The 14,876-nt window shown below is 43.3% G+C and overlaps 1 protein-coding gene across 6 annotated transcripts in view; it reads right to left on the reverse strand.

Moving 5' to 3' along the window:
• Window positions 1-14,876, reverse strand: part of dgkb (diacylglycerol kinase, beta) — a 679,678-nt gene that overhangs the window by 550,862 nt on the left and 113,940 nt on the right. For all 6 annotated transcript variants that reach the window (XM_078228107.1, XM_078228097.1, XM_078228136.1 and 3 more), the window contains one exon: window positions 6,905-6,915. In XM_078228107.1, coding sequence (XP_078084233.1) covers window positions 6,905-6,915 — 11 coding nt within the window. The remainder of the gene's footprint in view (window positions 1-6,904; window positions 6,916-14,876) is intronic.

Raw genomic sequence — 14,876 nt, forward strand, 5'->3', positions numbered from 1 at the left:
CTATTCAATGACCTCTTACTGAAAAATTGTGTGGACGGGGGCTAGACAGGTAATTACAGGGTCAGGTTTATGCAACTTAGTTGAATAATCAACAAAATAAAAAATTGCTTTAAATCACACATGACAAATGGCTGCTTAGACAAGGTACTACAGTGCAGCAAGAGAACAGAAAACCACTACCCAGAATGAAGTCAGTACCTTTAGGAGTGGTGGGCAGAAAAGGTGGAATTGGTGAAAAAGTCTGGAAGAAAAATAAGGTTTTACCCCATGCACATTTTGATTTACAGTCTACAGGGCAGCATTTATATGCAGAACTAATGCAGAACATCTCTAGCTTTGTTTATTGCAGCATGTTATAGAAACTAAAATGTCTTTGCTTTACTTTAAACTCTACACCTTACTTGGTCACATCTTATGTTGCAGAAATCAGCTCATCTTTACCTGTCTTCAGTTTACTTGCAAGTCCAGTTGCAGTCAGTATTAATCAAAGCTGTGCAGGTGAAAATTACTGAACATCTTTTAAACCGAGAGGAAAATGTTCAATTATTTAAACGTTCAAAAGCACTTCTTCCCAGTTCCAACATGAGCAATTCGTCTCATATTTCAACAGACCACGGGAATGCCACGCTGAGAAAGGTGATTGGGTTAGCATGTGCAAAGTACAACATGAAGTTGAATGAATGGATATTGTGGCCGTGAAATTGGACAGGGCCTTAAAACAGGCATGGTATCCAAATGTATAATTAACCCGCGCCTGCTGGTTTGTATGATAGTTGCGTGCAGTCAGCACCAAATGCACTACTGAGTGACATGCAACACTCTGCAGGGGCCCCAAGTTTGTGTAACACTATCACCACTTAAAGCCAGCCTACACTAATTCAAGCCAGGCAGCACCGCTTAGAGGTGCTGGAACTAGTAATGCAAGAGAGTGTCAGCAAAAAGATCATTAAGTTATGGCAGAACGGGAAAGACAGCACATTCTGGGATTCTCTGACACGGCACTGAATCCCTTGATGGAGGAGGTGGACATGAAAGTTCCTCTATCCAAGGTAGGTCAGAAGGTCCTCCATTCAAACTGTGCAAAAACAGTGCGACCAGATTGCTGTGGTGGGCAACGCCAGGCATCTAGCCCCGAGGATGTGGATACATAACCACAAGACATTTAATGACCTCACACAAATGGGCAAGGTCAGTAAAATTAATCTTCAAATGTCACATTCCAAAAAAAAACTGCATCACTAGATTTACAAACTATTCAATGCATAACCTAAATGCAAACCTAAACCCACATCAGGATGGCACGGTGGCACAGTGGTTAGCACTGCTGCCTCACAGTGCCAGAGACCGAGGTCCAATTCCGGCCTTGGGTAACTGTCTGTGTGGTGTTTGCATGTTCCCCCCGTGTCTGCGTGGGCTTCCTTCGGGTGTTCTGGTTTCCTCCTACAGTCCAAAGATGTGGGGGTTAGGTTGATTGGCCATGCTAAATTACCCCTTAGTGTCAGGGGAACAAGCAGGGTAAATATGTAGGGTTACGGGGATAGGGCCTAGATGAGATTGTTGTCGGTACAGGCTCGATGGCCTCCTTCTGCACTGTCGGGATTCTATGATTCTATCTCATAGCTTTTCCACATTGCCAATTAGTCAACCATGATAGCCACATCATCCAGACACATTTCACCACATTCACTGACAATTCCCTCTCTCTTTCAGAACAAGGTGACACACAGCCAGATGCAGCAGCCCCCACCACTGGAATGTGGCCATGGCTGCACATTGAACCGCTGATGGAGAAGACAGTGGTCATGATTATTAGTGTAGCCAGCACCACCGTGGCCAGCCAAAGAACTGAAGCAATCAAAAGGTGATGATATCCTCACAACATAATCCCCTCACATCACAAGGATAGACAATAAATGCTGCCCTTGCTGGTGATGTTGACATCTGACAAAACACATTTTAAAAGCCTCCCCCTTATCTGCCAATCTCTTCTGATTTACAATCTGCAAATGGTGTAAGTCTGCAGCTCTTGCTTTTTCTGTCTCCAGCCCCTGCCACGTTCTCTCACTACAACCTTACTCTCCTTTCAGATGCCCAAGAGCTGCAGGAAAAATTGGAAACACTGGAAGACAGTGATGAAGAAACTCACTCATGTCGCTCACTCACACTTGCAGACATCAGCTGAGATATTGACACTACACAAACTTTCGGGGGCAGATGGAAAGCAGAATATGCCTGTAGTGAGAGATGCGTGATCTGAAGCTAGGACAAAGGACAAGGTCACACATTAGTTGTGCTCAAGAGGACTCTGATGAACGTTTTAATTGGATAGACTATAAAAGGCTGTTGAGCATACACACTGAAATGTTTGGCAGATGTCAGAAAGCATGGATAGAATGTAAAGGTGAATAGAGGAGTCCAGCACCAACTTGACAGGCTTTGTGCAGAACCTGAAGACTATCCTTGTCAGTGGAGAATTCATGGCTGACTAGAACTTTTGGAAATGCGAACTGGAGCACCCTGGTGATGTTACTGAATGGTTAATCTAGAGGCCTGGACTAATAATCTGGAAACAAATTCCCCCACAGTAGCTAGGTAATTTGAGTTCTTTAAATAAATCTTCAATAAAAATCTAATATGGAGAATGTTGACCACATAATATCAGATTGTTGTAAAAACCATGATGAACAGTGACCGCATTGCGGAACACCTTCACTCCATCTACAAGTATGACCTTGAGCTTCCTGTCCTTTCAGTTCTCCACCTTGTTGCCATTCTGTCCTCGCCAAGGCAGATAGGGAATTACTGCCCTGGGATACCACCCAGCTCTATAGTTAAAACATCACTCGTTTCAATATGGCACACCATCCACCTGAATCCTGATTTCTAGGCCACAGGTACCCTCCACTTCCACTTGGCCGATTTCAGAATGTAGTCAGAAGGCAGAACTGTATCAACATTTGATGGCCATCTTTGAGGAAAACCTCTTGCTGTAAACTGAGCTCCATCATCACAGTCTACCTCTTGATGAGGATGAAGAGATCGCACTGAGCACACAGTGCTCATATGTTGGCGACAGGTCATTCAGCCTAACCTACCAGATCAAATGAAGCAGTTAGCCCAGGTCACGCACCCTGACATCCATCAAGCTAGAGATCCCCGAAGCCTCGGATTCTCTCTCAGATGAGATTTGCACATCTGTCGATGCCAAGGCTCTCCGTACTGTCACTTAAAGTTCGTTTATTTTATTAGTCACAAGTAAGGCTTACATTAACATTGCAACGAAGTTACTGTGAAATTCCCCTAGTCACCACATTGCGGTGCCTGTTCGGGCCAATGCACCTAACCAGCACGTCTTTCAGACTTCCTCCTTCCAGGAATGCCACACAGTTGCCCTCACCTGACAAGACCTGACTCTCTAACTCATGCACATGAAAGGCCGTGTGCCCATTGTGTAAGCAAGCGAGTCCACTAGATAAGTCTATTTTTCTGCCAGAGCAAGACCACCACTAAAGATCACAAGATAACGGCTATCCTGGATAATGCTGATAATGAAATCATCGCAGTTGCTTGTTTAGATGAAGGGGAGGAAGAACCTGCTGATCTTTTATTGGATTGAGCTGCAATCCATGTATAGATTCATCACATTACTGAGATGCATTCTTCAAGCACCATTCTATTCAAGTGACCATGAACAGTGATGCCACTGGCAATACTAACAGTGATTCTACAGTTATAAAACTTGGTGCCCCAGTCAAGCGTGTATTCCCAATCTGCTCATCAGGTTCATCACCGTTACATGTTGTTGGTGAAATACACTTCTCTCCATCCAGAGACCATCATAGCCTTCCTTCAAAAGTCTGGTCATGTTGAGGTACTGGCAGACACTCCATCCTTGGAAACCAATTGTGTTCATTTATCCAGCCAACACATAGCGTTAGTTTGTAACTCCACCATCTATGTTTATCGATCCCATGTTCTTGGCATTCCCTCATAGTCAATCTGGCCATTAAGTTGATCAAGAGACGTCACGACATTTGCAGTTGAACCATTCTCTCTTCCTTCAGGACTAAAGGGTACCAAGCCACCCAGCATTTGGCTTGCACTATATATTGTAATTATTGTAGCTAACACGATTTGCATAGCAAATCCCATGAACTGCAAGTCATGTCGTACAATAAGCATATTGCTCGGATACGACCTTGCCTTCACCCCCAGAGAATAAGCCTTACCACAACAGGAGAGAGCCACTTACCAAGCAATGCCAACATAAGCACAGTCAGTTGTTTGTTCTTGTGAATCTGCATCACATCCTGCTTCCACACGTACATTCTCAGTTTCAGATACTTCTTCCGGAGTATAATGACCATTTTGATCCAGAATTCCCAGATTACAATGGAAAAGCTGGACCGTTCAAGGCTAGTGTCAACCAGGAATATATACCACCTTCACAACACAAAAGGTCACCTTCCCCAGTATGGCTGAAAAACACTCGAGTTCAACAAAAAGTTGATGACCTTGAAGTCTTTGCTGGATCTGGAAAGGTGGGGATCACTCCTGTTTACCTCAACTCATAATTTCACGTGAAGGCAAGTATGAATTTTTGGTCTGTCATAGCATTCGCTGATGTTGTGTAGTACAGTAAGCTGCAACCTTCACTCATGCCAGATGTTGACTTGACCTTGCACAAGATTATTTGGTGAAAACACACAATTGCAACAGGTCTAACCAATGTCTTTTACCCGATTCTATGAGCATAATCTTCTATGCAGTATGGCGGGGTGATCAGATCCTGCAAAAAGGATTCATGTATACACTCAATCCGCCATTCTTCGATCTGAAATTGTCCTTGAGGAATTGACATGTTGTGCCCACAGTTATCCTCTTGAGGAGGGCATAGCTGTCAAGCTTGCCAATGATCTTCACTGTGCTGGTAACAGTCCGAAAGAATTTCTTCACAACTGGCAACATGTATTACATGCTCTGCCATGATGTAACCTTCACCTAAAATTGTCCTCTGCCCTAAGACTACAACTATTTTGCCCCAGGGCACCCTGCAAACTATCCCACACCATATGGCCACACTCTCTGCTCTCCAGTGGAGAAGGTTTCTGGCATGAGATTTTTCATTGGGGGCCCCACAGGATTGTGTCAAGAGTCTTTCCTCAGTGTGCCTCTTACTACCCCTTGGATGGAAATACTGCCAGACAGCATGTTAATGAAAGGATAGAATGGACAGATGATCTCTGCAAAAGCTTCCGATTGGTAAAATCTTCTCTTTCATCTGATAAAATCATTATCCTTTCCCACTCAATTAAATCCGGGGTGTTACAGACAGTACTGTCAAGAAGCATCACATCACATCCACCCAGTATGTGATCCATGGCAACAACTCAAACTTGCTGTTTGCTTCAGTGCCAAACTGTATGATTTTCAATCACCTGACTGCCTTGTGAACTTCACAGGGCTCTTCAGTTCATATATTGTGCATTCCAAGCACCATCCTTGTATCACAGACAGGAATCTAAAGGTGTGCAAAGAACATTCTACCAGTCCATGTGTCACAATCTTCCTTTCCACGGCTAGTCACTACCATGCCTCTGCCAGACAGATCTGTGAACATCCCATCAGATTTTGCAAGTTGCAATGCATCTGAATGGAGTCTGCGTATCAAATCTGTTCATTCATACTCCAGACCTCGCATCCCACTGTTCACCAGGTATCCACTGATGAGTTTGTATCAGTCTCAACAAAACTCCCTTTCACCAGCAGACTAGCATAGCCAGCTATCCAGTCCGAGTACACCCTTTTTCCATTGCCCCTGTTGCAAGGCACCCACCCTTCGAAGATGCTGACATTTGTCATTTCAAACGCTACCATTGCTTGGGATGGCTTGCTCATCCTTCGACACAATGCGTTCCTCACCCCCTCCAGCAAACACATTCCATATATCATCACCTCCCCTTCCAACAATGATCAACCTCAATCTTCCCCTCGGCATTGCTCATGGACCTGCTCTCTCCCAACGTTTAATTCCCCTCCCGACATGTTCAACTAACCATAGAAACCCTACAGTGCAGAAGGAGGCCATTCGGCCCATCGAGTCTGCACCGACCACAATCCCACCCAGGCCCTACCCCCACATATTTACCCGCTAATCCCTCTAACCTACGCATCTCAGGACTCTAAGGGGCAATTTTTAACCTGGCCAATCAACCTAACCCGCACATCTTTGGACTGTGGGAGGAAACTGGAGCATCCGGAGGAAACCCACGCAGACACGAGGAGAATGTGCAAACTCCACACAGACAGTGACCTGAGCCGGGAATCGAACCCAGGACCCTGGAGCTGTGAAGCAGCAGTGCTAACCACTGTGCTACTGTGCCGCCCAATCGCTGCCAACAACATTCGCCCACTGTCCCCACTCACCTGCCCGGCTCCTGTCAAGCCAATGTTGTAAGAGTTAGCATTATCATGGTGTGCGGCGGGGGGGGGGGGGGGAAACAAGCATTTTCGGGGTGAGGGATAAACATTTTCAGAGTGTGAACAGTATGGGGCTGAAGGATTGGGAAAAATGTTGGAGTGGTGTGAGAAACATCTGATGAGTGCAGGAGGGAGGGAGCACTGTCAGAGTGAAGGAGGGAAGGAGCATTGTCAGAGAGTGCAGGAGGGAGGGAGCACTGTCAGAGAGTGCAGGGGGGAGGGAGCATTGTCAGAGTGAAGGAGAGGGGGAGCATTGTCAGAGAGTGCAGGAGGGAGGGAGCACTGTCAGAGAGTGCAGGAGGGAGGGAGCACTGTCAGAGAGTGCAGGAGGGAGGGAGCACTGTGTGGTAAACCACTGTTAAGCTTATTGCGTGTGTGTGTGTGTGTGTGTGTGTGTGACATGCCTGGACATGCCCCTGCCGACCCTGCCTGAGACTCCTCCCCACCCTGGTGCAGGTATAAAGGTGACTCCTCCCCACCCCCCTGCCTCAGTCCCTGGACCAGATCATCAGCATGGGTGTGCTCCAAGTCTTTTGCGAATAAAAGCCTATTTGTTCTAGCATACAAACTAGTCTTTGCTTGATAGTGCATCACACTGTCAGAGAGTACACGAGACAGGGAGCATTGTCAGGGAGTGCAGGAGGGAGGGAGCACTGTCAGAGAGTGAAGGAGGCAGGGATAACTGTCAGGGAGTGAAGGAGGGAGGGAGCATTGTCAGAGCGTACAGGAGGGAGGGAGCACTGTCAGAGCGTACAGGAGGGAGGGAGCACTATCAAAGTGAAGGAGGGGGTGGGCAGTATTGGAAAGTGACGGAGGGAGTGAGCACTGTCAGACAGTGGGAGATTGAATGGACATTGTCAAAGAGTGAGGATGGGTGCCATTTGAGGTTGACAGCTCCATTTAAAACATTGCCATTCAAATGAACAAAAGACAGAACTGTGTGTCCATGACTTCAGTTGATGACAAAAGGAGTGGGGGTGAGGGTCATGGCTCTGCTGGAATTACAATCACCACTTCCAGACTTCCTCTGTTCATTGCTGGATTCAAACTGGAGCCAGAACCAGAACATGCAATGGCTCCAGTGTAAAATGGGCAGATTGAATCACATTCAATAGCAGGTGGACCTGCTTCACCAGTGACCCGAAGATCTGGGCCATAGTTTTCATTTGGGAACACACTGTGGAATATGCTGTTGTGTTTCAAGGGATACAACACTAATTGATTTATTATGCAATTGAGTCTAAATAAACTCTGCAGATTAAAAATATAATTTCCATTAGGTCGTTTTTCAAAACATCTTTATTTAAATTTTACAAAGCCTCAGCACATTCATCAAACGTAAACTGCTCACTAAAGAATGAACTGTTGAATTTTTCAAAATGAAGTTAGAAAAAATAATCTTCACTCATCCTCATTCTATTCCAACAGAGGCTCCACTCAGAGCATTAACTTGTTTTTTCTTTTCAGAACTTGGCAGGCTTGCTGCATATTTCCAGCATTTTATGTATTTATTTTACAGGCTACATTTTATGAATCCACTTGCTTGGCATTGAGCTTCTCCCTGTAGGACTACAAAGAGGGAATGGAGCCCATTTGATGATGTACAACCCCTGTACATATTTTTATATCAAATTAAAATTCAAACTCCTGCAGCCACTGCATGCAAGGCAGAAACAAGTAAATTTTAGAAATTATTGACTCAAAGAAAATGATAAAATGCCCAATTTGGATCTAGCAGGCTGGAATACATACAACAACTTTCATTCACAGTAATAAGCTGGTGTTTTGATGAAGAAATTCAATAGCAGTAATCAGAAGGGTTATGATTCTACTTCACATCAGCTTTCCCTTTTATTGAAGCAGAGAGTTTATCAATGACATTTCTTCGGGCTCCAGATACACAAGTCTATTACAGCTAGGTCAACGGGACCACCTGGCCAGGAATGTGTACATCTGTCCTGCAATCTGTTAACAATATTTCTGTCCTTGAAGCATGTCATCTCTTTCTTAAAAGCATCCTGATCATTTCATCTCAAATAGCTACAGTGCCTGCCAGAACATGTGACTCAGAGTGATACTGAGAATCTTAAGCAGAGTGCGCCAATTACTCCTTAATGTGCACTGCAATCCACAAAGGAGCCCCAACATCCCTGATCAATAACACCAAATTGCCTTCATTAATCATCTTTTAAGCATAACAAAACATCCCAAGGTATTTCACAGGAGCGTTATCAAACAAAATTTGATGTCAAGCCACATTAGGAGATCGGAGGACAGATAATTCAAAACATGGTGAAAGAGGTGGGTTGAAGGAATATCTCAATAGAATACAGAGAGTGGTTTAGGGAGGGAATTTCAGATCTCCTGTCTAAACAGCTGAAGTTCACATCACTTTTTGAATGTATGAACACATGCTCCACATACAAACTTTTTCCCAGGTCAGTAGTGACGTTCACGAGAGGTCATAGGTTCAAGGTGAGGGGGGGGGGGGGTTTAACACGGATATCAGAAGGACGTATTTTACACAGAGGGTGGTGGGGGCCTGGAATGCGCTGCCGGGCAAGGTGGTGGAGGCGGACACACTGGGAACGTTTAAGACTTATCTAGATAGCCACATGAACGGAGTGGGAATTGAGGGATACAAAAGAATGGTCTAGTTTGAACCAGGGAGCGGCGTGGGCTTGGAGGGCCGAAGGGCCTGTTCCTGTGCTGTATTGTTCTTTGTTCTTTTGTTCTAAACCAGCATTGACCATGTATATTCAAGGTTTCTGCGTTTATTTGCATTAGTAAGAGAGGCGAGAGAGAAAGAGCAGAAAAATATTGAGCTGATAGTGTAACTGCTGTTACGAGATAGTTATTGAAATCTATAATTAAAGACAGAGTGAAAACTTAGAGGAATTTGAGCTATTAGCAAAAGTGAACATTTGTCAAGGCCCGGCAACATCTGATCAAACTAACTGAACTTTACTGAGGAAGTAACTAAAATAGTGGACGGGGGAATGGCAATGGATGTGGTTTGTATAGGCTTTCAGAATTGCAATAAGATTCTACATAGCAGACCATTAGCTGAAACTATAGCTCAAGAAATTAATGTATTGTAAAATTATGTATTGGCCTGATTGATTCAGCAGATTAACGGTAACTTCAATTGGAAGGAAGTGACTAGTGGTCTGTCACAAGAATCTGTGCTGGGGCTTCAACTATTCACTATACTTATTAATGACCTAGATAATATAATAGGCAGCCATGTATCCAATTATGTCAATTCCAAAAAGATTGATGGTTTAGTAAATAGTGCATTTGGCGGCATAAGACTATGAAGAAACATCGATAGATTAAGTGAATGAGGAAAATGACAGATGGATTTCAACACAGATAAATGGTGAGTCATTCACCTGAGGTCACAAAATATCAGAGTATTATTTAAATAATGAAAAGTTAGAAATGGTGTGTAACTTTCTCCCACAAAAAGCATCACATTATAAATTCACATCATCACATTTCAATTATGAATTTTAATCCAAAGTGATAGATTTTGCTCGCTAAAGGTATTAAGGGCTATGGAGCCATGGCAGGTGGATGGAGGTAAGATGCAGATCAAACATGACTTACTTGAACGCAGAACAACCTTGAAGGAATGAATAACGTCGTGACCCTAGTCCCTTACAAAAAAACACTACTCCAAATTTTAGATAGAACTTGTAATATTACATTCCACCACTTAGTGTCAGTCTAAGCTGTGTTTGTGAAATAATCTGCCTTTTTTTTAAAACCATATTATTGCTGTTGTAATGTTAATATCCCAAGTCAACAAGGCCATATTCAAACCATGCACATATTTTAAACAAATATTGTGGATGACTGAAAGCTTAATGGGAAAGCCAAAGCGTTATAACACCTCTGTCCACAATGCAAAATGAAAATTGAAACAGATTTGGAAAAGTCACTGTTAAAATAAGTAAATGTAACTATTCTCAAATGCAACGTGCATAAGAGTGTGAAAGACGAAGAATGTTATAAGACAAACTCACCACTGACATGAGAGTACTCGAGGATTATCAAGTCAGCCCAAATGAAAACAAGATCCTTGGGCAGAATTCTCCCAGATGGGACCAAGTCCTGTGGCTGGTATGGGAATGTGGAGTTCTTCCAGCTGTGAAGGCTGGTGGGAAAACATGCCAAATCTTCCAGCCCCGACCTCATTAATTATGTATCTGAGTACTTTGCGCCATATTCCGTGGCACATGGACTTGATGGCCTATCCGGGTGCCATATTGAAAAGGCACCCACATCGCTCACCCACTACTGAAGAAAGATGATGGAGCTCCTACAACTGAAGATGGACATCCTGAGAAAGAGGATGCATCTCCAGGAACTTTGAGGCTGGAAGATGAACTTCCCTCTCTCCTCCTCCTCTCCCCCCCCCCCCCCCCTCCCCCGGACATCGAATCTACACGGTCCACCTGCAGATACACACGTGACCCACTGCTGTCACATTCCAGAATGCAGTGTCACCAACCGCCTCCATCCTGAACTCCGGAGGCAGCACCAGGCATTGTTCAGGTGGGTCCCAACATCTGCACGGCACAGTGTCCCAGATGTGTTTCACACTGGTGTGTTTCTCAGCTGGTGCTGCAGAGAATCAGGCGTGGTTTGTTGGACTTTCATCTGCATCCCATTAGCAGTATGCAGGTGTGTTCATGCTGACCTCCAGCGGGTTTCCCGATCCACCATAGTGGGCACCAGTGGAAGATCCCACTGTAAATACATAGCATGAAACCAAATTTTGGGCCCTCTGCTGAATTCTCCTCCCACTCCCTCTGCCATTGAAGGCTTGGGAGAATTCTGCCCCTCATTTCATATCCTTCCATATGATATATACTAAATATTTCTGTGAGAATCTTGACAACCGTTTAAGATGTTTGGTTATTATAATTTGCATATAATTGGATCAAATGGTCACCTTGAAATATGGTCCTAAACAGTAAGGGTGTGCAGGTGGTTGTAGGGAGTGGATATGTGTAACAGTCAATTCAATACCCTTCACATCAAACTTCATAAAAGTGCTCTCTCCAATAGGAACCAATTTCCACTTGGGGTAACAAGACAGTGATCAGGAGTGGAACATTTGCCAACTTCACAATATGTTGGCATAACAAACGAAAATAAATTTGAGAAAATAAAATAAAGATGCTAACAATCATCAAATATTCTATCCATAACATGATAAAGGCATTGCCTCCCTGACAGCGATGTGGGATCAAAGCTAGGATAGAATCCCTCTAATATACTGCAGTTAGTGTCACATCTGTTGGTCGATTCATTATTGAGCCACTGAGGGAGAAGTATTGACTGAAAATTGGTGTTGAATTTGAACCTGCCGGGGTGGACAGATGTTGTGATTTGTGGGAGATTGAAGAAACAAATGGGCCACCATGTCAGAAAGTTGACAAGAACTCCTGACTTGCGCATTGAAGTCTTGCACGTTTGTTATTGCGTGGGTACCCCCTTCAACAGGATCGGCCATTACCATAGGTCAAAAGGCAATTTACTGACATGCTTTCACTGCTTTGGAGGTCATTTCCAAGACTTTGAAGATAATCTCGGCTCCCTTAGAGTTTTTTGACTTTGATCTGCACTTCCCACTTGTTAGCCTTCATATCAGTAGGGAAATGGCTCAAAGAGCCATGGGGCAAATCGCCCCTCAAACTTTGTATTCCCAACCCGCTGCTGGCTTCTCCTCTGAACAGGTCCAAATGTTAAAGTCCAGCCTTTTGTGTTGGAATTGGAAACATAACCAGGAGGTGCTAATGTTTGCATTGCTCTAGATTGAGGCATTGGACGAGCAACATTGTGTCCAAAATTTGAAGTCAAGTAAGGAAATGCTTAACATGTTCAGAAATATATTTATGTTCCATTTTATCAACTGCATGATAATGGATAAAAATATAGGGCCCAATGTTTGGCCCCAAAACAATGAAGGAATTGTGATATTTCCAATTCAAGGTGATGTGTGACTTAAGAGACAAACTAGGTAGGAGAGGTCCTGGATCTGAGAAGTACTGTTGATGAAGTACTGTTGATGAAGCAAGTTGCTGCTGTGCATCTTGTGGATGGGACACACTGCAGCAATGGAGTAACAGTGATGGAGAAAGGTGTCAAGGGTAATGGATGGGGTGACAAACAGTTTGCCTTGTCTTATGTAACAATGAACACCTTTAGTGTTATTGGAGCTGCCTTCATCCAGGATGTCCATCACATTCCTGACTTGTGCCATGAGGATGGTGGAAAGATTTTGGGGAGTCAGGAGGTTGGTCACTCATTGCTGAATTCCCAGCCTCGGACCGGCTTTTGTGGATGCAGGATTTAATTGGCTGCTCCAGGTTTACACGATGTTGATGATGGGGGATTCAGCAATGGCAAAACCATTGAACACGGAGGAGAAGCGTTCAGATGGTCCCTTGATAGTAATTGCCTGAACCTTCTGCGGTGCACTGGCGAAGATACTTTCCATCATTTTGTTGATGATCAAGAATAGACTAACATGTCGATAATTGGCCAGATTGAATTTATCCTGCTTTCTGTGGACAGGATACACGTGAACAATTTTTCACATTGTTGGGTGGATGCCAATGTTGTACTTGAACAGTTTTGTTCCTCTGTGGGACATTTATTTCTTTCTCAAATATGTAGTGGAAATTTAGCACAGAGTAAAAAGAACTGACAGTGCAGTACTTAATATGAAAAGATGGAAATCAGATGGGCTGATGATTATACATCATCCCCGAATGGTCTATATTATCTCCATCAGCCAACATTTCCCCCAAAATGTACTGATTTCAGGCAGAGGTGCTCAGCACACTTTTTCAAGATGAGTGAGTAATTGACATTTGCCCAATGTCGCTTGGCAATGAGCCTCATCAGTAGCACAAATGCTTTATTTACACCTTAACATTACAGTGGAATTGGGTGCTATAAGATAAATGTATCTGTGCTCCCAATGTGGAAATTTGCTTGTTAGCAGTGATCATTAAGACTTTGAGTAAAGAAGTCAGGAGGCCCCATAGGATTTTCCAACCATTAATATTAAATACCACACTGTCAAATCTTTACTCTGGCCTAAATCCCCAGTACATACTTCAGGAAGAAATAAACGTCCCACGGAGGAACAGGAACTGTCTGCTTCAAATATTTTTTCTATTGCTCCCTTAAATTTGCTCATGCATTAAATATTTAACCTGAGAATATGGATATCAGACTAATGGCGTGGGAGGAAAGGGCTCTTTTTGGTAAAAAAATTACTGGATTACTCTCTCAGCTTTACGTGCTGAACTGCATACATATTAACATAGAGAGGTATGAACCATTAGATTTTTATTTATTAGAATTTTGATGCCACAATAAAGGAATGAAATATGAGTAAAATTGCTGATTCTAAATGCAATTATTCTGTTGTTTCATAATTTCATTTGTTGTGCTTTAAAATGTGTGGGTAGATCTGGAGGAATATTCAAGAACTAGCTCACGGACAGATTTTGCAGTGCCATTAACAGCAATGCTTTTAGCATTTGCTGCTACTGGGTTTTGGAGAGGCACCACAACTTTCAGAGTGTGAATGTGCAATGTAACACATAAATCTAAAGGTTGTGAGGGTCCAAGCAAAATGCTATTACCGAGGGTTCATTATTTCAAACAATAAATATGGGAACCAGCACAAATCTGAGCTAAGTATTGCCCACTAATGAATTAATTACACATTACACCTACATTTCCAGGCTAAGGGGTCTCCTTTTAAGTTCTGAATGAGGAGACCCACACCATTTTAAAATTGATTGATTTCTTAACACAAATGCAAGATCTAGGACCTCTTAGCCTGCTTTATCAGATTATATCACTTCTTAAAAAAATAATTTACCTGATCAAAATTAATCATGTCTACTATTTCTGGTTTTTCAATGTCTTTTTGGTGCTGCAACCTGCTTGACAAAATTTTTGTGATGCAGTGGCAGTAGCCATGCCCACAACATGCCTACCATTTTCATTCATATTGTTAAACCTTGCTGCCTGGAGGGAATCCAACTTCAAGGCAACTAAAATTCGCACTATTGGGATCGTGAATTAGGTTTGTTTATAGATTTACTGATGTCAGCAGCAAGTGCCATAGTTAGCCCACTAACTTCAAAATCCAGAACAGCAGATTTAGCCTGAGATATGAGGAACAAATATTTGGAAATACAATGGTTTGACATTTTGTGTTCAGAGATAAGCAGAATCTAGGTGCAAACCAATTCTGTGGTTTAAAAGAGCACGGAATTTTGGGCATAAGAGAGTTACACATGTAATTACAGGGTGCCCAAGTCATAGAGGTTTACAGCATGGAAACAGGCCCTTCAGCC

This window comes from Mustelus asterias, chromosome 2, assembly GCF_964213995.1.
Source record: "Mustelus asterias chromosome 2, sMusAst1.hap1.1, whole genome shotgun sequence".
Lineage (NCBI taxonomy): Eukaryota > Metazoa > Chordata > Chondrichthyes > Carcharhiniformes > Triakidae > Mustelus > Mustelus asterias.